This window comes from Arvicola amphibius, chromosome 1 (assembly GCF_903992535.2).
Source record: "Arvicola amphibius chromosome 1, mArvAmp1.2, whole genome shotgun sequence".
NCBI classification, from domain to species: domain Eukaryota; kingdom Metazoa; phylum Chordata; class Mammalia; order Rodentia; family Cricetidae; genus Arvicola; species Arvicola amphibius.
Window position 1 is genome coordinate 37,269,135 of NC_052047.1, and position 27,959 is coordinate 37,297,093.

Below are 27,959 nucleotides of genomic sequence, written 5' to 3' on the forward strand. Positions count from 1 at the left end.
CCCACAGACCCATAGTATCCAGCAGACTTTTCCATGAAGCAGGAAATTTCAAAGACAGTTCCACCTATATTGGCAGCTTGTCAGTCACTTTCTTCTGTGTCCTGCAGAATGTCTGAAGACTCTCTCATGAAGCAAGAACCCTAAAGCACTGTCTCACTAAAGCACTAAAGCACTCATTTCTCTGTGGGTCCTGCATGTCCAGGTCATACAGCATAACATCAAGCAGTCCAGGCAAATGACTAGCAAACTCCATGAGGAGCCTCTTCGATGCCCATCATCTTCTTGAGGTAGACTGGTGCTGCCAGGAGCAGATGTGTCTCATTGTCATGAAAAGTCGTAAGTTCTTAAAACATTTTAAATGCCATATTCTGAAGGCCTCTGAAAGATCTGAAGAATCCCTACCTAGCTGAAATATATTTCTATATATCTAAAAAACTTAACTAACATGACTACAAGCTTGACTATTATAGATGACTGTCTATTAACCTATATTTTAAAATTATACATTACATTTTTAAATGAGTTGTACAAACACAATACCTTAATCAAGAGCAGAAATATACATATAACAAAATTGACCTTAAATTTATATCAGTAAGCCAAAATCCATATCAATGCAAATCTCTATAGTATGTGTGTCTGTGCACCATGTGAATACAGAGCCCATAAAAAGCCAAGAGAGGGTGTTAGATCCTCTGGAGCCACCATGTGGCTGCTGAGATTGAACCCAGGTCCTCTGGAAGAGCAGCCAGTAAGTACTCTTTAGCTCTGAGCCATCTCTCTATCTGTCCTTAATTTTTTTTTTTTTTTTTTTTTTTTTTTTAAGTTTAAAAAAATGTTAGGCCATCCCTGGTGGTATAAGTTGTAATTGTAGCCACAAGGAGGCTAAGGCAGGAGGATTAAGACCTGCTTAGACTACAGAATAAATTCAAGGCCAGCCTAGGCAATTTAGTGAATCCTGTCTCAATAAGGAGTAAGAGATGGGCTGGGAGTGTAGCTTAGTGGTAAAATATGTGTGTAGTGTGGACAAGACCTCAGGTTCAAGCTCTAGGACTGTAAAAAGTTGAAAACTTATAATTCCTACTAGAAAAACATGATTTTAACAAATTCCTTCCTAGAAAACTATTGTAAAAATCTTGAGCTACATTTGGTGCCAAGAGGTAGAGATTAGCATTAAGACAGAGTTCTGTTGATGGTATGGCTAAGACTCTGGTTTGTATAATTGGACATCCCTTAGGTAGTTACTCTTAGTAAAAGCTTTGTCAGAAAGACCATATGCTTGTCCTCCAAGCTTGACTGAACATTTACTGGTGAGATTCATAACCTTTGAGTTGCTCAGATACTTGCCATATTTACCTCTGCCATATCCAGAAAGACCAGAGTCACTTCTGAATCCTGCATAACTGCAGGAACCTCTGGGCATCCCTGCCATTCCAGGCACGCTCCAGGACACTGAGCTGGCGTTACTCCTGAGACGCCATGCAGAACAGTTATTGCTGCTGAAACTGAACTTTTGTGTGAGTATTGCCTGAATTGTTTGTATTGCTTGAATTTCCCTGTTTTTTTAAACTAATAAATACCAAGAAAAAAAGGGGAGTTACACTTAGCTGCTCCCTGCTCCTTCGTTCTTCCCCTACTCCCATCTCCCTCCCCCCTTTTCTTTTCTTTTTTTTTTTTTTTTTTTTTTTTTTGGTTTTTCGAGACAGGGTTTCTCTGTGGCTTTGGAGCCTGTCCTGGAACTAGCTTTTGTAGACCAGGCTGGTCTCGAACTCACAGAAATCCGCCTGCCTCTGCCTCCCGAGTGCTGGGATTAAAGGCGTGCGCCACCACCGCCCGGCCCCCCTTTTCTTTTTCAGCTTTTTAAATAAGACAGGGTTTCTCTGTGTAGCCCTGGCCATTCTGGAACTAGCTTTGTAGGTCAGATTGGTCTTGAACTCAGAGATCTGCCTATTTCTGCCTCCCCAAGAGCTGCCTGGCTCCTCCCCCCCCCCCCCCCCCCCCCCCCCGCCCCAATCTTTTTCTGTCTGGAATTTACTATGTAGACCAGGCTGGCCTCGAATTCATAGGGATCTGGCTGCCTCTACCTCCCAACTGCTAGAATTAGACATGTGCCACTATGCTCAGCTCCTTTATAACTTTTCTTTCTCTTCTCTTTCCCTCTCCCTCTCCCTCTCCCTCCCGCTGCCCCTCCCCTCCCCCCTCCCTTTCCCTCCTCCCCCTCCCCCTCCCTCTCCTCTTTTCTTTTTTTGGTTTTTCAAGACAGGGTTTCTCTGTAGCTTTGGAGCCCGACCAGGAACTAGCTAGCTCTTGTAGACCAGGCTGGTCTCGAACTCACAGAGATCTGCCTGTCTCTGCCTCCCAAGTGCTGGGATTAAAGGCGTTCGCTGTCACTGACCGGCTAATTTCTTTCTTTTTTAAAGATTTGTTTATAGCTAGAAACCGATTATGAGTGAGTACATCCCATGTTCATCTTTTTGGGTCTGGGTTACCTCACTCAGAATAGTGTTTTCTATTTCCATCCATTTGCATGCAAAATTCAAGATGTCATTGTTTTTTACCGCTGAGTAGTATTCTAGCATGTATATATTCCACAGTTTCTTCATCCATTCTTCCACTGAAGGGCATCTAGGTTGTTTCCAGGATCTGGCTATTACAAATAATGCTGCTATGAACATAGATGAGCAAATGCTTTTGTAGTATGATTGGGCATCTCTTGGGTAGATTCCCAATAGTGGAATTGCTGGGTCCTGGGGTAGGTTGATCCCGAATTTCCTGTCCAACTCCAGTTGGAATGGGACTGATGGATCATGCGACCAAACCCGTCTCTCTGAATGTGGCCAACAGTGGGGGCTGACTGAGAAGCAAAGGACAGTGGCGCTGGGCTCTGATTCTTCTTCATGGACGGGCTCTGTGGGAGCCTTCTCAGCTTGGTCGATCACCTTCCTGGACCTGGGGGGAGTTGGGAGGACCTTGGTCTTAGCATAGAGTAGGGAACCCTGATGGCTCCTTGGCCTGGAGAGGGAGGGAGGGGAGGTATGGGTGGAGGGGAGGGGAGGGAAAAGGGAGGAGGAGGGGAGGGAAAGGGGAGGAGGAGATGGAAATTTTTAAATATAAAAAAATAAACCATTTAAAAAAAAAGATTTGTTTATCATGTATACACTGTTGTGCCTGCACGTCAGTAGAGGGCACCAGATCTCATTATAGATGGTTGTGAGCCACCGTGTGGTTGCCAGCAGTTAAATCAGAACCTCTGGGAGAGGTTGAGCAGTGCTCTTAACCTCTGAGCCATCTCTTTAGCCCCCTTTGTAATTTCTTTCTTTTAAAAATTATATGTGGCCGGGCGGTGGTGGCGCACGCCTTTAATCCCAGCACTCGGGAGGCAGAGGCAGGCGGATCTCTGAGTTCGAGGCCAGCCTGGTCTACAAGAGCTAGTTCCAGGACAGGCTCTATAAACTACAGGGAAACCCTGTCTCGAAAAACCCCCCCAAAAAAAAAGAAAAAAAATTATATGTGTGTGCGTGTGTATCTGTGGGTATGTGGATGTGAGGGATGTGAGTGCAGGTGCCCTTGGAGGCCAGAAGTGAGTTTTGGATCCACCAGAGCTAGCATTACAGGCAGTTGGGAGCCATGAGATGTGGGTGCTGGGATCCAAACTCAGGTCTTCTTGAAGAGCATCAAGTGCTTCTCCATCCCCTATCATTCCTTTTAGAAATGTGATGATTGGGCCAGAGAGATGAGTCAGCTGTTAAAAGCTAGGTTCACAACTCAAATATAAGAAATGTGATTACTGGAAGAAAAAGTATATGTATTTTTTTGGTACTTGAATCTCTTTTTATAATTTTTCTGTTATTAACTTTTATTCAGTTTTATATTTGGTTGTCTTTTGTTGATTTGTAGAAGTCCCTAGGTGGACAGCAAGTGCCTTTACCCTCCGAGCCATCTTGCTTGCTCCCTGATTTTTAATTTATAGTTTTGCTGTTTCTGTGGAGTACCTGCATTATCTCTGTCCTTTTCTTTTCTTTTTTCCTTTGTATGTGTTTAAGCCCCACTGTTTGAGTGAAGAATCACTGTATAATCCTAAAAAGCGAGACTGATTAGAAACTGTCATTTCCTCCAGAAGCAATAAAGTAGTCAGCCTCAAGCTCAGTTCTTGGCAAATTGTACATATGACTGTGGCTTTCCTTATTGTCCTATTCCTCACGACTTGACACCAAAGTCTTGTTTTATAGCCAAGGCATCTATTCAGTAGGCTGTGTTTTATTTACTTTCTTTTTATTATTATTATTATTATTATTATTATTATTATTATTATTATTATTATTATATTTGTGTGTATGTGTGCATGTGTGTGATATTTGTGTGGCTGTACATGTGGCGGTCAGAGAACAACTTTCAGGAGTCAGTTCTCTCCTCCCACCTTCACATAGGTTCCAGAGACTCGTTTTTACTTTCTGAGTCATCACATTGGCTCACTGTTTATATCTTTGTTTATTTTTGAGATGGGGTCTCTTGTATCCCAGACTAGTTTGAAACCAGCTGTGTAGCCAAGGCTGGTCTTGAACTCCTGATGTTCCAGCCTCTACCACCTGGTCATAGGCACATGCTGCCACCATGGCAGCAAGATTTTTTTAAACTTAGATTTAAATAATGAATTAGAACTTTTAATATAACAGAGATCTGCAAAGGAAGATATGAAATCCTACCTTTTTGTTTATAAATAGTTTATAAAAGGCGTTGTTTCAGGGATTTGAGTGAATAATAGAGGAGAAGCTTTTTGCTGAGCCAGAATGATAACAGATGCATGTTGGAGCTTTGTAAAGGGTAGGTATAATGAATTCACCTAACTGAAAATAGCTTGAGATACAAATGAATTGTCCAGGATCACACAAGTAGAATGCACTAGAGCGCAGACTCAAACAAAGGCTTCTTGATTCTAAGGTCTGTTCTGTTCACTTTTTTCTCTACAGTAGTTTCAGAACTACTAGATTACAGAAAGGTGGGGAGCTGAATGTGGTGGCGTGCTCTTGTAACCCCGGCACTGGGGGTGAGGGCAGAAGTGGGCAGACCTCTTAGGAGTTAGAGGCCAGCCTAGCTGTCCTTCATAGTGACAGCTAAGGATACGCTGTTAGACCTTTTCTCCAAACAAAATAAAAATAAAACAAAAAAGGAAGGTAAGGAAAATATATATGTGAAAAATAAGAAAACTGAATGCTTTTAGTGCTAAATTGTATTGTAAAGTCCTTGTATGATTAATTTGAATGCTGTAGGTTAGCCCGGGGTCAAGTAATGAAGGTATATTATAGTAGGCACCAGTTTTTCTTTTTTCTTTCTTTAGAGTTTGAAAAGAATCATGTAGAGAAAAATCTTTTTAGTGTTCTTAGTTTCTTAAGAACGATCCAGGTTGTGAGAGTTGTTTCTCAAACTTAAGTATAAGTCTTGTTGCTGTTGGTGGTACCAAGCTGTGTCTTCTCAGCCACCTGGGACTATGGGATTTGTATGTGTATGCATTTTCAGTCACTACCTGCCTCTTCATAACTGTGCTGCTATTGTCAAAACAGTTCCTCCCCCTCCCCAAGATAGGGTTTCTCTGTTCAACAGCCCTGGCTATACTGGAACTTAGACAGGCTGCCCTCAAACTCACAGAGGTCCACCTGCCTTTGCTTTTCAAGTGCTAGGATTAAAGGCATGTGCTACCACGCCCAGCTCCTCAAAAACAATTCTTTAAAACTGGTTTGTTGCCAGATGGTGGTATAGCACTCCTTTAATTCCACCACTCGGGTGGTGAGTTTGAGGCCAGCCTGGTCTACAGAGCTAGTTCCATGACAGCTAGGGCTGTCACACAGAGAAACCCTGTCTCCAAAAACAGAAGCAAACAAACAAACAAAACTGCTTTGTTATTTTTATTTATGTGTATGTGTCTGTGTGAGGTTAAGTGCGCCACATGCATGTAGGTGCCTGCAGAGGGCATGAGAACCCAAATAAGTGGTTGTTATAGGTGGTTGTGAGCCACTTAATATGGGTGATGGGAACTGAACCCAGGTCCTTGCAAGAGCAGTAAGTGCTGTAACAACTTAGCCAGCTCTCTAGCCTTTTTATCAAAAATTTTACTTGTTTTTGCTTACATTCTGAGGATTAATATTACTTTTTTTTGTTGTTTTGTTTTGTTTTTCGAGACAGTTTCTTTGTAGCTTTGGAGCCTGTCCTAGAACTCACTCTGTAAGCCAAACTGGCCTCGAATTCACAGAGATTTGCCTGCCTTTCGTGTGCGCCACCCTTGCCTGTGATTAATGTTACTTTATATTGTTGTTGTTGTTTTTTTTTTTTTTTTTTTTTTTTTTTTTGAGTCGGGGTTTCTCTGTAGCTTTGGAGCCTGTCCTGAAACTCACTCTATAGACCAGGCTAGCCTCGAACTCACAGAGATTTTCCTGTTTCTGCCTCTTGAATGCTGGGGTTAAAGTCATGCGCCATCACCACTAGGCAGGAAACTTATTTTTAATTCAGGTAATTTTATCAGGTGGCTTTTATTTATAAAAAGGATGCTGCTGAATACAGATGGCCTTGATTTGGAGCGATAACTTGGGTTAGACCAGTTGAGTAAAGTTGTCCTGTTAGTAACTGAAATTAGAATATTATGTGTGTAATATTTGCATGTCTCCTCTTCTGTTTTTAGGACATTCGGAAATTCTTTGGGGTTATATCAAGTGGGAAAAAGCCTGTAAGTGAGACGGTAAAGAAGAATGAGAAAATAAAACCTTCGGCGGGAACTGTCAAAGGAAAGAAAGGAGTAAAGGAAGTCAAGGTCAGTTTCCATGTTCAAGTTTGTCCGGTATGAGGCGTCCAGGAAGCTCGGTTCCTAACCTTGATATGTTGGGAGTGTTGAAGAATTAGAGATTTCAGTGCAGTTAACAGAGGAGAAAGAAATAAGGCTAATATGTCTAGTCTAGCTTGCTGCGTTCAATCCTGTTGTTTTCTCCCTCTTTCTCCTTTGAGTTGTTAAAACTTTGCATTTTGGGCTGGAGAGTTGACTCGGCGGTCAACTGTTCTTCCAGAGGGCCCAGGTTCGATTTCTAGCATCCAGATGGTGGCTCACAACCATTTGTAATTCCACTTACAGGGGATCTGAAGCCTTCAGGCCTCTGTGGGCACCAGGCCTGGATACAAAGACTAATATGCTGGCAAAACTCCTACACTCATTAAAAACAACAGTAGCAACAAAAACAAACAAAACCTTTGCTTTTTTTGTTATTTTTTTAAAATTTTATTTATTTATTATGTATACAACAATCTGCCTCCATGTGTGCCTACAGGCCAGACGAGGGCGCCAGATCTCATTACAGATGGTTGTGAGCCACCATGTGGTTGCTGGGAATTGAACTCAGGACCTCTGGAAGAACAGTCAGTACTCTTAACCGCTGAGCCATCTCTCCAGCCCCTGTTATGTTTTTTCATGACAGGGTTTCTCTGTGTAGCCCTGACTGTCCTGGAATTCACTCTGTAGACCAGGATGGTCTTGAACTCAGCAATCTGCCTGTCTCTGCCCCCTGTCTCCTTCTCCTCCCCCTTCCCCCCAGTGCTGAGATTAAAGGTGTGCACTACCAGTACCTGGCAAAACATTTCCATTTTCAGATCAAAATTTGCCAGCTGTGGTGGCATGACATGTGCTGGGAATAATCAAGATGAAGAGGGTGAGGCAGAAGTTTGAAGTCAGTCCGGGCCACAAATAAAGCAAACAAACAAACCAGGTTTGTTCATAGAGACACAGGGCCTGTCTTCAAGTAGATGGTGTTAGACTCTGCTTTAAAGTGCTTGTCTGTTAATTCCAGTATCTGGAATATATGAGGATCATCTCTATTAAGTACCTTTACTCTTAGTTCGCAGCTGTCTTCCTTGTGTTCTCACACAGCTTTTTCTTGGGTACCTGTGCTCTGGAAGGAGAGATTGAGCCTGCTGGTGCCTATTACAAGGATGCTAATCTTGTGAGATCAGGACCTCCATACCACCTCGTTAAATCATTAACTTTATTATTTTGGAAGTTTGTTTGTTTGCTTTGAGAGTGAGTCTCACAGAGATCCACTTTCCTCTGACTTCTGTGTCCTGGGATTAAGGATTAGAGCCCCAGCACAGGAAGTTGGGATGTAAACATCCAGTCTATAACATTTTATCCATGGCCAGCTAAAAGTATATCCATTCCATTTCAGTCACACCCTCTCCCCAGTATTGATCCATTCTACCATCAAGTATAAAGACTGGTCTCATTTAGATTTCATTTGAGTCAAATATAAATAAGGCTTGAAGGTATGGTTCATTTTTAGGCAAGTTCTTTTCTAGTTGTGAACCTTGGAAATCTGCATATAATAGCGGTAGAGATACAGAGTTGATATTTCCATTCTTAAGGTATTAAGAGGGAAGGATAATGGCTCTCAAGCAAGTCTAGAACCCAGCAAAGGTGCAGATAAGCTTTGGTTTTAAAATCTCTTTTACAGACACACTGGGGTTCCATTCCTGTAAGTCCAGGCAGCAGTCTTGTCCTTGGGACTCTTTATGACTCTTTTACCTTTGAGGCTTCAGGTGAAGACTGGTCTTTTGAATAAGATGATATTTTCCCCTTTGAAAATGAAGTCAGTCCTGATGATCTCTTAGTCTACTGGTCCATCTATGGAATATAAAAAGTCAGGTAGTATTTCTTTGTTTTGTCCTGTTTTTAATCTCCTTTAGTTGAAATTGGCAGTGTTTCTGCATGTATTAATACTTCTTTAGTGATAGTTCAGCTACACCCTTGGTACTTTCTTCAAAATATTCTCATTTTTGCAGTGTGAATAGTTGAAATAATTTTCCAAGTCATGAAGTTTTTTTTAGCAGTATTTAGTTCGCTTCCTTCCTTCCTTCCTTCCTTCCTTCCTTCCTTCCTTCTTTCATTTCTTCCTTCCTTCCTCTTTCTCTCTCTTTTTTAACTATTTTACCAAGGTCTAGCATATGGATTTTTTTTAAAATTCTTCTCTCATAAATTACATCCTCACTGCAGTTTTCCCTCCTTTCTCTCCTTCTAGTCCCTCCCACACCTCCTTTTTCCCCCTGATCCATTTCTCTTCATTCAGAAAAGGGCAGGTCTCCCAGGGATATCAGCCAAACATGGCATATTGTGTTGCAATAAGACCAGGCACATCCCTTCATATTAAGACTGGTTGAGGCAACCCAGTAGGAGGAAAAGGGTTCCAAAAGTAGGCAGAAGAGTCAGAGACAGCCCTTCCTCCACTGTTAGTAGTCCCACAAGAAGACCAAGTTATACAACCATAACATGTATGCAGAGAGCATAGGTCAGACTCATGCAGGCTCCCTGATTGTTGCTTCAGTCTCTGTGAGCTTCTAAGGGCCCAGGTTAGTGATTCTGTGAGTTTTCTCATGTAATTCACTGTTACCATGAGTTTTTAGAGCTTAGCCTGTACAGTTAGCTGTTTTAGACTCTCTTTAGCTCAATACTTAAATTTCTTACTTTTCGTAGAGCACTAGAACATAATCAAGTTATTTTTCTAAAAATTATTTTGTGTGTATGTATATATTTTATATGTAAGAGTGGTTTGTCTGCATATATGCATGTGTACCACCTCTATGCCTGGTGCCCACGGAAGCTAGAGGAGAACTTTGGATCCCATGGAATTGTGAGCCACCATTTGGGTGCTGGGAATTGAACTGGGTCCTCTGCAAGAGCAACAAGTGCAACCCTCTCTAGTCCTACAACCAAATTAGGTCTCCCCCGCCCCCTTTTTTTGAGACAGGGTCTCATTCTGTAGTTCTGACTGTCTGGCTTGGAACTCCCTTTGTAGGCCACCCTGGCCTCCAGCTCACAGAGCTTGCCTGCTTGTGTTTTGTAAGCGCTGGGATCAGAAGCATATGCCATTAGGTCTGCACACAACCAAGTTCTTTTTTTCCCCCGTCTTTCTTTCAAGACAGGATTTCTCTGTGTAGCCCTGGTGGCTGTCCTGGAACTCGCTCTGTAAACCAGACAGTGATTCACCTGCCTCTGTCTCCTGAGTGCTGGGATTAAAAACATGCTCCAGCCTGTTACTGTTTCTGTCAGGGAACTCAGTAAGTTGACCTTTAGCTTTTATTTTTCATTAAGGTGACAATGAGTACTAAACAGGGCTTTGTGTAGGTTAGGCAAGCTACTCCTGTCACAGTGCTAGATTCCCAAGTCAGACATTGATCTCCGCGTGCTGTTCGTGATGATGTGATGATGTGCGTGTTTTCTGCGACGGGAGATTTCACGGTAGCTCTCTTCTTTCTCGTGAACTGCTGCTGGACTCGGGTTATTGTTTCTTTTCTTTTTTTTGGGGGGGGGTGTCTTTTTTTCACCTTGGCTGCCCTGGAACTTGCTTTGTAGACCAGGCTGGCCTCGAACTCACAGGGATCTGCCTGCCTATGCCTCTTGAGTGCTGGGATTAAAGGCGTGTGCCACCACTGCCCAGCTGGGCTCATGTTTTTACAGTTCCTTTATGGCATTCTGGGCTTTTTCTAGCATGTATCTCAAAATCCCTCCAGTTTCTACTCAGTACCTAGTTTTAAAGTCGCTTCTTATCGTAGATAATATTTTTAATAGCAGTCTTCCATATTTTAGCGCTAACAATTTCTGTTAGTCACGCTCTCCAGTGAAACAACCAGTAGTGTGAACATAAGTAGATTTATTACTAAGAACTGGTTCAGGGGTTGTAGAAGTTGACAAGGTTTGCAGCTTGTAAGTTGGAGACCCAGGAAAGCTGATGGTAGAGTTCCCGTCCAGGTGTAAGGCCTGAGGGTCAGACTAGCTAAGCAGGTGGGTCGACTCTTGTAGACTAGGGGCCACGGGAAAAGGTGATGGTCTCAGCTGGGAAGTGATTAATCCCAGCACTAGGGAGCCAGAGGCAGGTGGATCTCTGTGAGTTTGAGACCAGCCTGGTCTACAGAACAAGTTCCAGGACAGCCAAGACTACATAAAGAAACTCTGTTTTGAAAAACAAAAACAATCCTACCCAAACAACAACAACAACAGAAAAAAAAAACAAAAGCCAAAACAAAACAAAGAAGTGGTGGTCCAGTTCCGGTCCAGAGGCAGAAAAACAATGACGTTCTGGCTGGAAGTCAGGCAAGAGTTCTCTCTCAATCCAGGGAAGGTTAGCTTCTCAGGGCTTCTCCTAATTTGGTAAGGCTCAACTATTTCCAGGAGGGACATTTCCTTTATTTTATTGATTTAAATATTAAATTTATCCAAAAGCACCTCACACAAACATTGTGGTGATGATTGACAGATATCTGGATCCTTATGATTCGTTGTCTTGATGCACTTAACCACACAGGTTGAAATTTTTTTTGGGGGGGGTGTTATTGTATTGGATCCAGTTATATTCCTCCAAAGATTGTTGGTTCTTTTGGTTTACCGTGTAATTTACTTGATCAAACTCAGGCTCCAAATTCTTGATTTCCTATTTGCTAGGCAGCAGGTGAAATCTTGGTTTAGGTTTTTTTTTTTTGGCTTTTCGAGACAGGGTTTCTCTGTAGCTTTGGAGCCTATCCTGGAACTAGCTCTTGTAGACCAGGCTGGTCTCGAGCTCACAGAGATCCGCCTGCTTCTGCCTCCCAAGTGCTGGGATTAAAGGCGTGCGCCACCACCGCCCGGCCTTTTTTTTTTTTTTTTTTTTTTTTTTTTTTTTTTTTTTTTTTTGAGACAGTTTCTCTGTGTGGTCTTGGCTATCTGCCTCCTGAATGCAAGGGATTAAAGGTATGTGCTTGACTTGTTCTTTTTAGTCTTTTAAAACTTTGACCTTTTAAGTACTTGGACTTATTTTATAGAAGCAGTATGAAATTTGGGCAGAATTTATAGGAAGAACTGGAGACTTTCTTTTGAGGTATCTTGCCTTCGTACTTCAGACTTACTGTAGCTGCCTTTACTTCTGTTTCCTGACCTAGTTCTTTGTTGTAGCTGTAAATTATGGTTCATTTGTCTTGGCTTTTGAAACTAGTTGTGTTCTGATGTTTTGTTTTAATGGACAGAAATACATAGGTATTTTCATTTTCTAAGTGATCATTTTTCTCGGTCTACTTTCTTGATGCATTTTGGGAAAATCTGAGTATGTTAGAATTATGACATTTATAAATATATGTAAGCTTTTGGCTTGCCTTTAGTTTTTCAGCATGAATTTGCTAATCATGGACTGCTAGCTTAGCTCTTATTTCTGTTTTTATCTTGCATTTTTAGCAAGCACCCAACCTGTGTGTCAGCCACCTTTCCATTACTGTCACCAAACAACTTAGATAATTTGCTTATAAAGAGAAAGGTTGTTTTGGGTTGAGGTTTCCAGTCTGTGATCTGTTCAGGTTTATTGCTGAGGGACTGCTGACGACAGCACATCATCCTGGGAGTGTGTGGTAGAGCAGAATGGTCCCCTCATGGCCAAGAGACAGACCGGTAGAAAAGGGATAGGACTGGTTCTCTTTTCCCCCTTAGGGGCCCTCCACTGGGCTTTGCCTTTTAAAGGTTCTGCCACCACTCAATAGCACCACCTTGGAGACCAAGGCATTTAGGGACATTCAAGGCAATAGCGTCTTGACCCTGTGATGTCTGACATCCTTTTACTCTTTGTTCTTTGTGGGCTGGTGCTGAACGTGTAGCTGAATAATAGTTTAGTTTTCTCTGTGAGTCTTCCCTCCTGTGCGCTTCTGCTCTTGTCCTGTTCAGCAAGAGCATTCCGACATTTTGGGCTAGATAACTGTTGCATTGGATGATGTTAGGAGCACCCTTACGTACTAGACGTCATAAGAAACCTGTCTCTTACTTTGTGATAAACAGTGTCTCTAGATATCAACAGATATCTCCACAGCGGCAGAGTTGCTTCTATTGACAGCCACTAAGCCTGAGTCTAATGAGAATGACAGGCTAAGTTATATAGGCTTCCTTTGTTCTAATTATACCTTGCTGTCTACAGGTTAATAATTCCTGTAAAGAGGATGCCTCCAAACCGAAGCAGAACAACAAGAAAAAGAGGATCATCTATGATTCAGGTAATTTCTTTTTGAGGTTTTTAAAGGCTTAAAAGTCTTTTATTTCCCATGTGATTGTTTTCCAAACTGACATCTGAGACACACGTGTTTCTGACATTAATAAGTGCTGTGTGGCTGGGTGGTGGTGATGCACACCTTTCATCCCAGCCCTCGGGAGGCAGAGGCAGATGGATCTGTGTGAGTTCGAGGCCAACCTGGTCTACAAGAGCTAGTTCCAGGACAGGCTCCAAAGCTACAGAGAAACCCTGTCTTGAAAAACAATCAAGCAAAAAACGAATATTCTCATTACATTTTTTCAAACTAAGGTTCTTAGAAATTGAGTTTGTTTAAAAAAAAAAAAAAAAAAGGAAAGTACCTTACAGTGCTGCTGTTAAAGCAAATATTGGGTACATTTAATTAATTTGTGTGTATGTGGCCATGTGTATCATGGCGTGTGAGTGGAGGTCAAAGGACAGCTTGTAGGAGTTGGTGCTCTCTTGCATGTGTAGGTCCTCGGGATTGAATTTAGGTCATCGGGCTTGGTGGTAGGTGTCTTTATTTGCTGAACCATCTTGCCCCAAAGTAAATATCCAAAATTTATTTTTTATGTGTGATAGGAAGATATGGTAATTTCATTTCTGTTGAAAAAGTAATAAATAGAATTTAAAGGACTTTCTTTTAATATAGTTTTGAGATGGGGAACAGGACTTTTTGTGCATATGTCTTAATTATTCATTTATTTATTTTGTGAAACCAGAGATTGAACTGATACCCTCTGCCTGGTAGGCAAACACTCTATCACTGAACCATAGCCCCCAGCCCTGTTTATTTATTGAAACAGGGTGTTGTGATATTGCCTAGGCTCCTAAGTAACTAGCACTGCAGGCCTGTGTTCAGTCCCCTGCACCACACATACACACACACACACACACACACACACACACACACCTACACCTGACTTAATTTTCATATTTTCTGGTATTTTCCCCCCCACCTATTTTAGTCAAGCCTGATGAGTTCCTTGGACCCACATAGTGGAAGGAGAGAACTGACTCTTTTTTTTTTTATTATTTTATTTTTCGAGACAGGTTTTCTCTGTAGCTTTGGAGCCTGGCCTGGAACTAGCTCTTGTAGACCAGGCTGGCCTCAAACTCAGAGATCCACCTGCCTCTGCTTCCTAGAATTGTTAAAGATAATATATTTGTGGGTTCTTTTTGTTTGTTTGTTTTTGTTTTGCTTTGTTTTTGTGTGTGTGTGCGTGTGCGTGTGGGGGGGTACCACACGTGGAGGACAGGTGATTTGGGGAGTTGGCTTTCTCCCATTGTGTGGGTACTGGGGACTGAGCTTAGGTCATCAGGCTTGACAGCAAGCACCTGTACCCACTGAGACACGCTCCCAGCCCACATGGGTAGTTTTTAAGGTTTGGGTCGGTTGTTAAAACAGTAATAGGATCTAATGCAGGAGTTTATTACTGATAAAAGTCATGTAAAGAATTCATCAAGAGATGCTTCTCAGGGGATTGGTTCATAATGACCACTTAAAAATACACTGGTATTTCCTTTCATAGTTTTAATCCTTCTCTTGTAGATTCAGATTCAGAGGAGACAGTGCAGGTAAAAAATGCTAAAAAGAAATCAGAAAAATTGCCACTGCCTTCTAAACCTGGTAAAATTTCTCGGAAAGATCCCGTTACTTACGTTTCTGAGACAGGTAAGGTACCAAATGTATTTTGGCTTTCTGAATTGTATCTATCAGAGGAAGGACATCATGACCTAGAACCTTTGCACTTGCTTCTGCCTGCTTCTGCTTCCTGAGTGCTAGAATTAAAGGTGTGTACCACCACCACCTGATAGTAGCTAGTCCTCTTAACTGCTGAGCCAGCCATCTCTCCCACACCTGAACTATTTTTTTAAACATTTGTAATAGACTTGTGTTTCTTTTTTGTTTATTTATTTTTTTATATTTTATTTTATATCCCAACCAAAGTTTTCCCTCCCTCTTTTCCTCCCCATCCCTCCTGCCTTTACCCCCCCCCCATCTCCAACCCTGGCGACCTTCCCCCTGTCCACTCTTCCTCCTCTGCTGCTCTTCAGAAAAAGGCAGGTTTCCCATGGATACCAGCCAGTCGTGGCATATCAAGTTGCAGTGACACTAGGCACCGCTTCTTCTATTAAGGCTAAACAAGGCAATCCAGTAGGAGGAATGGGTCCTGAAAGCAGGCAACAGAGTCAGAGACAACCTCAGCTTCCACCTTAGTAGTCCCGTGAGAAGCCCAAGTTACACAACTGTAACATATATGCAGGGGGCTTAGGTCAGTGCCTTGCAGGCTCCCTGGTTGTTGGTTTAGTTTCTGAGCCATGATGAGCCCAGCTTAGTTAGTTCTGTGGGCTTTGTTGTAGTGTATTTGACTCCACTCGCTCCTACATTCCTCCCTTTCCTCTTCCGAAGAATTCCCTGAACTCCGCCTAATGTTTGACTGTGCACAGGTCTCTGCAACTGTCTCCATCAGTTGCTTGATCAAGCCTCTCTGATGATCTGATGACAGTTGGGCTAGGCAACTATGAATATAGCAGCTTGTTATTAGGAATTATTTCATTGCCTTTTTTTTTTGCCAGTTGTGTTTGGTTCTATCCTAGGTCTCTGGGCTCTTCCTCCTCTGGGTCCTGGCCCTCGGGGGTGAGCTCCTCTCATGGTATGGGTCTCAAGCTGGGCAGGACTGATGTGTTTCTTACAACAGGGACAGAGTGGCATTTTTAACCTTTTTACTTTGTTGCTAAATATCTGCTTAGGCATATTATACAACATTTAAGAGGCCCCTTTTGCCTTCATGGCATTTTAAATGTGTGGGAGGGTTAAGCAGCATGGTAGTCGGTCTGTTGTGTGAGTGAAGCTGTGTGGTCAAGCTTTCCCGCAAACATGTCAGTGCCAGACAGCTGTGACTTTCAACTGTGGACCAGGGCTATCCTTATTTTCTAATTTAAGTACACTAAGGACTCTGATCACAGATTCTCTTTTCATTAGAATAATTTTTAATTACAACCTTCTGAAGAGATGTTCAGTATCTTACATGAGATTTTTACAATCACTAGACAATTTGATTTCCCCTCCCCGTCTTACTGTTATTTTCTTTTTTGAGACATGGTCTTGCTGTATGGCCCTGGCTGGCTTTGAACTCACATCAGTTTCCCTACCTCAGTTTGGGATTACTGGTGTGAGCTATCACATCTGACTCAATGCTTGCTCCATTCAGCCTATGGCATATGTATGTAGAAGTGAGGATTGTCCTTATCTTAGCTAAGAATTTGGGGGTACAGTGTGCCCATTATCTTAGTTATATTTGTTGCTGTGATAGAATACTCTGACAGTCTAAGGGAGAAAGGCTTATTATCTTTTCCACAGTGTGAGGTGCCACAGTGAGGACAGCATGGCAACAGGCAGTTGAGGCTGCTGGTCACATGGCATCCGCATGAGATGCAGGGAGTGAATGCTGGCTCAGCTTGCTACCACCTCCTTTTCTAGTCCAGTCATTGCCCCCAAATTACTCTTCCCACCTCACTTAATATATAGAAGACATTTCCAGCTGGTACGCTCAGAGGCCTAACTCTATGTGACTCTAGGTCTCATCAAGTTGACGGTTGAAAGTATGTCACCCATCTACTGTGATGTTTAGTGTTAGATTAGCATCACACCTGTCTACTGTGATGTTTAGTGTTAGATTAGCATCACACCCATGTACTGTGTTGTTTAGTGTTAGATTAGCATCACACCCGTGTACTGTGATGTTTAGTGTTACCTAGTATCTGCATTCCCAATGATTTAAAAAAATTTATTTTTTATGTAATTTTTATGTGTTTTTGCATGCTTGTATGTCTGTACACTATGTTTGTGCCTGGTGCCTGCAGGGGGCCAGGAGAGGTTGTCAGATCCCTTGCGAGCTCCCATGTGGAGGCTGGGATCGAATGGGTTTTCTGTAGGAGCAGTATGTGCTCTTGACTGTTGAGCCATTTCTTCAACCCTATAGAATGGAAATGTAGAAACTAGTTTTATTCTGTTTTGAAGACAGAGTGTCCTGTAGCCCAGTCTGTGGATTTCTGTATCTTGATTCTGATCCCCCTGCTTTTACCTTGCCAACACTGAGATTTCAGGTATGCACCACCCTCCCTTGTCTCTTGACTGTGGGGTTGAAACCACTGCTGCTGGGCGTGGTGCCCCAAGCCTTTAATCCCAGCACTGCCAAAGGAACCTCATGCAGGTTCACCGGGAACTGTTGTTTGATTGAAGAAATTAGGGCTTTTCCTTGTCTTGTCTTTTCTGTAGGATTGTTTATTGATAACTTTAGAATGATTCTGGAGGCAGTGCTTTGAAAGTTATATTTATCTGATAGGTATTAATTGGGGGAAAAAGTGGTGGTGTACTTTTTGGTTGCTGTATAATGTCAGTGACCAAAACTTGGGAAAACAGCAGAAAATATTAAGGGTTAGTATAATATTCTTCTCTGCTCAATTTTAGAGTTACATAATTTTGTGTTTGAGGCAACTAGTATAGTTTTCTTTTTTTAAAAAAATGATTTTAAAGGTTTATTTATTATGTATACAGTGTTCTGCCTGCAGGCCAGAAGAGGACACCAGATCTCATTATGAATGGTTGTGAGTCACCATGTGGTTGCTGGGAATTGAACTCAGGACCTCTGGAAGAGCAACCAGTGCTCTTAACCTCTGAGCCATCTCTCCAGCTCCACAAGTATAGTTTTCTGTCTAAAAGCTTTCTTATAGATTCTGCCAGGGAAGTGCAGAATGGTTGTGGGAGATTATGTCTCCGACGTGAGAGAACTGTCTATTTATTGTATTTGATTACATTTGTTGAGAATCAGTATTAATTTACATCTTAGGATTTTTTTTTTTGGAGTAAAGTATAGAAGTTCTATGTTTATAAAGCATGGTGTTTCACAATGACTGTCCCTACTGAGCATTTACACAGGACTATTTCTCCCCTAGGAGGCAAGCATGCTAGGAATTTGTATAAAAGAATCCAAGTTTGCCGGGCGGTGGCGGCGCACGCCTTTAATCCCAGCACTCGGGAGGCAGAGGCAGGCGGATCTCTGTGAGTTCGAGGCCAGCCTGGTCTACAAGAGCTAGTTCCAGGCCAGGCTCTAAAAAAGCTGCAGAGAAACCCTGTCTCGAAAAAAAAATCAAAAAAAAAAGAATCCAAGTTTGAGATTTTGAGCATGGGTGAAGTGTTTGGATTAACAGTGTGTTAAATCACTTAGTGCATATCCCATTCCCTCATCTGGTCCTTTGCCTTATGCAGCTGCATTGAACAAGCTTGTGTATTTAAGCACATATACTTATCTGGGTATAAATATGCAACCCACTTTTCTATTGTTTAATGTCTTAACTTGCCTGTGCCGCCTCTCCCTGTAGGATGCTCGGTCTTGGGTGTGATTTCTTAACACACACAAAAGAAAAACTGTTTACCTGACTCATTTTGATTCTGAAAGGATTTATTGGTAACAAATCATAAGACTCCTGGCTTCTTGATTAGTTTTCTTTTTCTGCTTATATGCAAGACTGATTTACCACATGAATGACTGGAGATGGGATGTTTGCTGCCTGCCTTTTCCATTCTTTTAATTAACGAGTATTTTGAAGGCCTAACAAGTGCACTGTTCCTTCCAAACCGACAGCAGCGAGCAGCGTTGAAAAGTCTCTCCATACATGCACTCAGGCTTTGCGCACCAGCTCCCTACTTAGAGTTTCACTTGTTGCTAAGTCAATTATTTTTAATCTTTGTAATGAAATCTTCCTGTTAATTGGATTTTGGTATGTTCCAGACCAAAGGCAAGACATTCATAGCATTAGGACAGTCAGATCCATTTGCAGAGGCCAAGCTGAGCGCAGGAGCTCCAGAATTAGATTTGCTTTTCCTACTGGGCTTGTAAATAGATTTCACTATAGACCTTCACATTATTCCTTTCTCTTTCACCCGTTATCCTTCTAAATAAATGAACATGGCTAACTCAGAGTGGCAGAGCAATCTCCTCTCTTAGGCAATTCCTCTGCTCCGTGTTGGAAAATGCTAGTTTACTCGGTCATTGATAGCACATTTGAGATTATGTTGTCTATAAATAAAAATAAATGGTGTTTTTACAAGGAGACAAATATCCTGGAGGGAAATTTTAAGTGTTGAGTTGCCTATGATTTTCAAGTAGTTGTCAGAAATCTGACTTAGATCTGTTTATCAGGGTTTTATTACAGATTTTGGGGAGGAGAGAACAGCTTGCCTTTGGCTTCCGACAAAGACAAACAAATCAGGTTCATTAGAAAACAGGAGGAATGCTTTACCTCTGCACATGTGTAGGCTTGCAGAGTATTTATTTTACCTGAGGATGGCTCAGCAAAACCTGTCCAGTGACTGTAGCTTTGTAGGAAGCAAGTTACTTTGCTGTATTCTTTCTGTTGTTTTCTGAGATGCTTTCTCACTGTGTTGCCAAGCTGGCCTAGAACTCACTGGAATTAACTCCTGCCTCAGTTTTCTCAGTGCTGGAGTTACAGGGCTGTACCATCACACTTGGCTGCATAGCTCATATTGCCTTCTGTCTACATAAGACATCGATGTACCCTTTAAAGTACTAAAGCCTAAAGGGGCTTTAAAAAAAGACAGCCAGTTGGTGTGGAGACAGAGCTGTTCTTTCTTGAGTTTTGTTTTGTTTTGTTTTAGCAGGACAAGCTGACAAGATGTGTTCAGATGTGCCTGTGACAGTATTATGGTAGATTTCTACCACTGTGACAAAGCACTTGGTTCATTATTTCAGAGGTTTCTGTTATGTGACTGCTTGTTTATAGGCTTTTTAAAAGAATAATTCTTTATGATTTTTTTTTCTTTTAAAAACTTATTTTTAGGGGCTGGAGAGATTGCTCAGTGATTAAGTGACTGTTCTTCCAGAGGTCCTGAGTTAATTCCCAGCAACTGCATGGTGGCTCACAACCATCTGTAATGAGATCTGTCGCCTTCTTCTGGTGTGCAGGCAGACATGCAGATAGAACACTTTATATATGATAAATAAATCTTAAAAAGGTTCTTTTTATTTTTTGTGTATGAGTGTTTGCCTGTTTATGTGTACCACATTATGTAATGCCTGCAGAGGGCAGAAGAGGGCATAGGATCCCCTGGAGCTGGAGTTTCACTGGCTGTGAGGGACCAGATAGATGCTGGGTATGAACCCTAGGTTCTCTGTGAAAACAAATGCTCTTAACCACTGAGCCATCTCTCTGGTCCCATCTATAGGCGTTTGACGAGGCAGAACACCGTGGTGTAGAGCATGTGGTAGGACAAAGGTCCTCTCCAGGGTAGACAAAATGTATCCCACATATGTGGGTGCATGCGCCTCAGTGAATGATTAGAGGTTAGAATACCCCGTGTGGGAGTCAGTTCTCTCCTACCAGGTGGGTCTCAAGGATAGAACTCAGGTCATCAGGATTAGCAACAGAGCACTTATACCTGCTGAGGCAAATTATATATTTATAATTATATTTAGGATATAAAATGTAACAAAACAGTTTGAAGTTCCAAATGAATGGTTAGAATTGTTAGCCATCAGCCTTCAGTGTGCACGTAGCCAGAGTCTCTGTGAAGCTACCCGAGTCAGCACAGCGCCTTGTCTGGGGTTGTAATGGCTTCCTGAGTGAGCTCCTTACCTTTGCCTTTCCCTCCAGTGTCTTCTCCGAAGGACAAGACTTAACTGGGTGTGACCTTGCGCTGCTTGGGCTTCTATGCTACAATCCAAGTTTCTTTCTATTACTTAGGAAGCCCTATAAGATTTGACTTCTGCCTCTTTGCCTGAACTCTTGTAGCTGCACCGCCTTCAACCTGGGAGCACACTCACTGTAAGGCTTGGTGCTTGTAGTGCACCTTATCTGACTGTGCTTGCTGGAGCTGTCTTCGTTTCAGGGCTCTGATGACGACGATCAACAACACCTGATAAACAGATTTTGTTCATCAGGGACACTTTCCCTAGTCAGGTGTGCCGGGTCACTAGCGATCTCAACAGTAGGGTTTGTTGAGGCAGAAGGTTTGAGCTGGAGGTTGGTCCAGCTATGTAGGGAGGTCAAAAACAGCCTGAGCTCCATAGACTCTGTCTCAAAAAAATAAAGGATTGTAGCCAAGGGGAAGAGTACTTGACTGGTACACACAAGGCCTTGAGTTTGATCTCCCAAGAATAGGCTTTCCTTGATGATTGCTTTATCAGAAAGAACATCCCTCACTTTGTTGAACATTTTTTTCCCTTTGTGGTGTTAGTGAACCTAGGACCTCATATGTGTTCTAGGCAGTCACTGAATTACACCCCTTTCTATAATCATTCCCTTCTTGGTGTGGGGAGTCATGACTGGGGTTGGCCCGGCTGCTTCTGGTATTCTTAATCACTCCTTAGACTGCTTTCTTTTATTGCTTCTTAATGCAGCTTGAAAATAAATGTTATCTGTACGTAGGTATGTGTGTATACATGTATGTGTGTGTAAAGTTAGTGTGTCTGTTTCTTCCTGTAGACCACAGGTTCCATGGGGTCAGGTGTGTATCTTTTCACTACGGAAGTAGTCTCTTCTGTATCCTCAGTGCCTGGTATAGAATGGGTGTGTTGCAAATATTTGTGTAGCCATAGGCCTGGCCTTGTGAATGTAAGAGTGACTCTTAAATTCAGAAGGTAGGAAGAAAAAACAACTCAAGGTATTGCTTTTTAGAAAAAGTTACTAGAAACAGTTATTTTATATAAAGACCTATGCTTTATCAAAAATATTTTCCATTTAAGATGAAGACGATGACTTTGTATGTAAAAAGGCAACCTCCAAAGCAAAAGAGAATGGAGTATCTACAAACAGTTACCTTGGAGCATCAAACATGAAAAAGAATGAAGAAAACACCAAGACTAAGAATAAACCTTTATCACCAATAAAACTTACACCAACATCAGTGCTCGATTATTTTGGAACTGAAAGTGTCCAGAGATCCAGTAAGAAGATGGTGGCGAGCAAAAGAAGAGAGGTGGGTATTGTGCATGCAAGCGAGCGTGTGAGGATTGGCGGGCAGGCAGCTGCACCTGGGAGAGGGAAGCGGGAAGGGCATTAGTTGAGGTCAGCCTGGGCTAGATAATGGGACACTCTGAAACAACAGAAAAAGAATATTTGGACTTGATACTCACTCATGGATACTATTAAAGAAAACTTGGGATATTATAAATTAGTAAGCATGCTTTAATCATAATGAAATAATTTTTCCATGATTATAGACAAATACTGCCCATTTTGAAACTATGGGAATTAGAATTTATACACACATAGACACACACACACACACACACACACACACACACACACAGTGTAGATATGTTTTTTTTTTGTTTGAAAACAAAGCATTTAAACTATAAGAAAAAGTTACAGTTCTTAGAATTTAAATGAAATTTTCAAAATGGAAACTTATACTATTGACTTCAGCAAACAGTACGCAATTTTATTTTGAAATGAGATAAACATATTAACAGAGTGTAGCTATTCTGATTCTCTAGTTTGACTGGTTGTCGAGGAAATGGACATATGCGTGAAGCACAATGAAGGCTGTGCTGTCACGTGTACTGACTCGTTGGTACCTTCACAGGGCTCAGCCATCATCCTTACATGGATTGATCGATGTTTTAGACTACTTTGCAAGCCAGAGCACTAACCAGTAGTGTGTGTGCACACTTTTCTTAAAGTGAGAACCATCTGTCTGTAGGATATTTATTCTTTATGAAACTCGATCTCTTCAGAACAGCTGTAATCTTGACTTTGTTGCTGTGGATTGTGACTATTACTGATAGACCTATCTCTGACTGATGTATTTAATTAGGTGTTGCCAAAAGAGCACTTTACTTTTAGCCTAATTTATGTTTATCTTGCTTGATTTTCTTTGGAATACAGTCTTCTCAAAACATGGACGATTCCAGATTGAATGATGAGGCCATCGCCAAGCAGTTGCAGCTTGACGAAGACGCAGAGGTATTGCCGTTCTACCTAGTTATCATTAATAACTTGACGTTATGACTTGGTGCATATTTACAAATAACCAAGATGTTCTAGTTTTTTTTTTTTCTCCTTTTGAATAGGGTGTTACTGTCTGTGTGTTAAGCTCTAATACAGCCTTTGTGGAGGACCAGAGTTTGGTTCCTGGTGTCTATGTCAGGTGGCTTATAGCCGTCTGTAATTCCAGTTACAGGGGATCTGATGCCCTCATCTGTAAACACTCAAGTTTACATACCCACATAGATGCACATATACACATGAGCTTTCCCTTAGAACTACAAACCTCAAGACATATAATAAGGAGAAGTTATACTAAGACCATTAAGAGAAAATGCAGCTTCAGATGTTATAAAGAAATATCACTTTAGACTGTGGGAGCCCATTGGCCAGTAAGACGGCTCAATGGGTAGAGGGCCTGCTGCTGTGTCTGAGGGCCCGGAGTAGGAGGAGACAGTTCTTACAGGTTGTCTTCTGGCCTCCTCGCGAATGCCATGGCATACACACCCACATATACAATAAATAAATAAATGTAACAAAGAACATTTAAAATGTACACTAATTTTAGTATGCTTGCAGTTCTAGAGGTGTATAATCTGTAAGCTTGGTTTTTTGAAACAAACCTGTGATACTGTTAATGTTTAGTGGGAAGATGTCATTTGTTATTTTTAGAAAGTTTTTTTAAACATAAAAGCACACATTTAAAAGTGTATAGATACAAAAATAACAAAAGCATCTTACTGTGTATGTGCATTTTACAGCTGGAGAGGCAGTTGCATGAAGATGAAGAGTTTGCTCGAACATTAGCCATGTTGGATGAAGAACCCAAGACCAAAATGGTAACATTATGGTATTACTGTGTGTGTATATTATGATGTTTGATTGCTTATTGTGTGTGTGTGCGCGCACACACGCATTTAAACCAGAGGAGGATTGTCAGGTCTTGTTCTTCACCTTAGTTGAACTTGGAGCTTATTGATATTTCTTCTGGGTTGGCTGACCAGTGAGTGCGAACCTTCAGGATCCTTTTGTCTCTGTCCTCCCGAGCAGTGAGTTACAGGAGTGCCCCGCCATGTCTACTTTCCCACGGGTGCTGGGGATCAGAACTCAAGTCCCCATGCAGGTACAATAAGTGGGGTTTCTATCCATTGAGTCATCCTACTAGCTAAATTGTTTGAGTTTGTAATTTTTGTGTGTGTGTATGGAAATTCATTTACAAAGTTAGTCTTTTCAAAAGATTGCAAAAAATAAAACAAATCAGAATTTGTCCTATGAAACCATAGGTTTTGCTTTTATTCCTTATCAGAAGAAATTTTTTATGTATTATTTGAGGCTATTTTAGTTCTTAAGAATGTGGTTTAATAAGTGTAGTACTCTTTCCAGGAAGCAGAGTCTCACTGTTGTTGTTTTTCTTGAGTGTCTTTTATGCTTTGTTTTTTGAGGCAGTCTTTGCCATGTAGCTCTGGGTGCCTGGTACTATGTAGCCCAGATTGGCTTTAAACTGGCACTTCTCCTGGCTCAACTCTCAGCCAACCAGTACTGAGATCAGGGCATCAGCTGCCATTCTTGGCTTCTCTTTTATTTTCCTACTGGGTTTTAAGTTGTTTTCAGTTTTTTTGTGTTTGTTTCTATTTTAGCTGCATAATACTATTAGTAGTTTGGAAGCTGAGATAAACGAAACACTAATAAGACTTCTGTTTTTGGTTTAGGAGATGGAATTGAGATGTTTTATTGGCATTCTGTTGTAATCTCTTATCTGTTTCCTTATCAGTAAATGAAGTAATAAAATACTGCCTTTGCTGCGATATTTTTTGTGGATAAATGAATGGCAGTTTATTGTAGTGTCTTGCTGGTTTGGTTTGAAAGATGACTCTTACACTTAAACTTAAAAATTTAATCCATTTTAACAGCAGGTTTTGTGGTAATAGTTTTCCTATTACTTAATACTTCTGACACTTTTTACACTGTTTAGGCCCGAAAGGACCCTGAAGAGGGAGAGTCATTATCACCTCTCCAAGCTGATCGAAGCAAAGCAGAAAACCATAAGAGCCCTAATAAAGGTAATTCTAGCAAGGAATGTAAGAGAACACTTACTCGTCTTTATAGAAGAGAATACATGGTAACTTTGCTTAAGCATTCTTTTCACTAATTGTTTGGTGGGCGTTTTAGAGCCATTAGTGTATGCTCTATTTAGATAAGCTGCTCCTATTCTCATGATGTCCTTATGCTCAAGACTTGGTCAGAAGTTGAAACATGTCATAGTGAAAAGTGCAGGTATGTATCCAGTCTTCTGAGTGTCAGCAGCATAGCACATTGTGAGAATCTCACTGCTGATGCCCAGTATCTCAAGAGAGTACTGAATCCATGAGTTTGGGACCCACAGAGATGGTGGGCTGATATACGGTCACAATCCTTTAAAATCATACCTCAAAATTAGCCATGTTTCCCTGCTGAATGCATGTTTCTTTTGCACCATTATAAAGTTGAAAACTTTTGAGTTGAACAGTGCTAAGTGAGAGATCACCTGCACTTTGAGACCTGGACACTGGCTGGTTATAAAGAGTGCATTAGGTACTCTCGGCTCCCCAACTTTGGTATGTGACGACAAAGAAGCAATGCCTTGAGCTTTCCTGCTAGAGGGGACTGTCACGGAATTGGCTTCTGATTGTTCAGATTATCTGAAGCTCTTCCCGATTGTCTTGGGTGGCCTGCTCTGTGCTGGTCTTGATACTGAACCATCGACTGATACTGTCACTCCTCGCCTTTCCTTACCCTTTTTTATTTTGCAATGCCATGGATTAAAACCTGGGGCTTTGCACGTCCTGCTAAAGTTCCTGAGTTATATTCTCAGCCTTCTACTTTTTATTTTGAGATAGGGCCCTACTGTATAACCAGGCTGGCCTTGAATCATTCTATACCTCAACCTTAGAGCTGCAGTCTTCTGCCTCGGCCTTCTAAGTAGCTGGGATACAGATTACCCCCCTCCCCCATTATCTGTGAAGGATTAGTGTCATGATCCCTTTGGGTACCCATGTTTGTGGGGACTCTTTATGCAAAAGGTGTGGAATTTGCATATAATTTGTAGACAGCTTGACTTCTTATATACTTTAAGCATTACTAGATACTTTGATTCAATGTAGTGCTATGTAGATAGTTAATTATGCTGTATTGTTTAGAGAGTAGTGATCAGGATAAAGTGTACATGGGTTGTATCTGTACAAAGTATTTTCTATTCATAGCTTGTTGTCTCCATGAGTATGGAACCTGTAGATGTGAGGGGCTAATAGAAGATCTAATTATAGAAGTAAATCTGCTTATATAGTACCTTTTAGCCTTGGCAATTCAGGATTTGAGGCTTTCCCACTATTTTAGTGTCTCTGTAAATTTTATAACATATCCGTGGGATGGAGTCTTTGTCTTTTCACACAGTTTGGGATTGAACTCAGGCTTTGTGCATTGGTGAGCAAGCACTGCACTCCTGAGCTACACCCATATCTTTCTGTGTTATTTTTTAAATTATTTATTTATCATGTATACAATATTCTGTCTGTGTGTATGCCTGCAGGCCAGAAGAGGGCACCAGACCTCATTACCGATGGTTGTGAGCCACCATGTGGTTGCTGGGAATTGAACTCAGGACCTTTGGAAGAGCAGGCGGTGCTCTTAACCTCTGAGCCATCTCTCCAGCCCCATCTTTCTGTGTTATTAACAATAATATATTACATGGATAGCTTAAGTTTAAAATGACAGATCTCTTTTTTTGTTTGTTTTTTGAGACAAGATTTCTCTGCGTAGCTTTGGTTGTCCTGGAGCTCACTTTGTAGAACAGTCTGGCCTCAGACTCACAGAGATCCACTTGCCTCTGCCTCCCAAGTGCTGAGATTAAAGGTGTGCGCCTCCACCAACTGGCAAAATGACAGATCTTTTAATATGAATTGATTGCAAAGAAGTATTATGTGAATATTTAAGTTTAAAAAACAAGAATGCCATCTGAGCTAGAGTAGTAAATGTTTTGAAGTCATGTGATATTATGTGCTACCGAAGTCATACTGTTCAAAAATGAAGAATAAAAATGTTGATGCTGGGCATATTTCCCAAATAGCAATCATAATGTTTTCTTTGTAAAAGCAGGGCATTTCTTAATAAAGACCCGCAGTCCTGCTAAGCCCAGTAAGGGTGGGAGCTCCAAAGGATCTGAGCAGCCCCGCAGCTCATCAGCTCATCAGAGGGAAGCCGGTCCCTCTCCCAAGGCCAGTTCCAAGCTGGCACTTATGAAAGCAAAAGAAGAAAGTTCTTATAAAGACACAGAGCCGATGGCCTCAAAAAGAAAAGAAAATGCCATTGAACTCAGAGGAGAGAAACAAACTCCTAAGAAAACCAAAAGTTCCCCAGCTAAAAAAGAGGTAGGAAATTTATGAAAAATATGTATTTGCTCTTGAGGTTATGAATCAGTAAATTGTATGTGGCTTGTTTTAGAACTGAGAAGAAATTGTTTTCTTTATGGTAGTCTGAGCTAGTGATAAAAAACAGGGCCTCAGTGTCTTACAGTCCTCAGGGAATAAAGGATCTGGTTAAGAAGCATATCCTAGTACATTTTCTGTATATCAAAATTATACAAGTTAATGGGAAGTTATCTCCCTGACCTTCCACAGAAGTATGTGCCCATAAGATTGAGATGTAATCATGAGATTACATATACATATCACATGAAATTACACATTACAGAGTAAGTATTGTGGAGATACCATAGGTTTCTTTGCACATGTGGATTTACAGACAGGAGCAGTCAGTATTTATAAGCAATATTTTCATAAGCCTCGCCTATGAATTTTCTCCATCAGATTAGTTGATCACCTGGTGTGTTTGCCTTATAAATATCAACTGTCACCTGCTGTAATTGGCTTA

The 27,959-nt window shown here is 41.4% G+C and overlaps 1 protein-coding gene across 3 annotated transcripts in view; it reads left to right on the forward strand.

Moving 5' to 3' along the window:
• Rfc1 (replication factor C subunit 1) overlaps positions 1–27,959 on the forward strand; it is a 73,901-nt gene that overhangs the window by 10,998 nt on the left and 34,944 nt on the right. For 2 of the 3 annotated variants that reach the window (XM_038317731.2, XM_038317733.2), the window contains exons 2-9: positions 6,671–6,799; positions 12,954–13,029; positions 14,596–14,718; positions 21,812–22,044; positions 22,956–23,033; positions 23,816–23,893; positions 25,027–25,114; positions 27,183–27,457. In XM_038317731.2, the coding sequence (XP_038173659.1) occupies positions 6,671–6,799; positions 12,954–13,029; positions 14,596–14,718; positions 21,812–22,044; positions 22,956–23,033; positions 23,816–23,893; positions 25,027–25,114; positions 27,183–27,457 (1,080 nt within the window). The remainder of the gene's footprint in view (positions 1–6,670; positions 6,800–12,953; positions 13,030–14,595; positions 14,719–21,811; positions 22,045–22,955; positions 23,034–23,815; positions 23,894–25,026; positions 25,115–27,182; positions 27,458–27,959) is intronic. The other variant, XM_038317732.2, reaches the window with a different exon arrangement.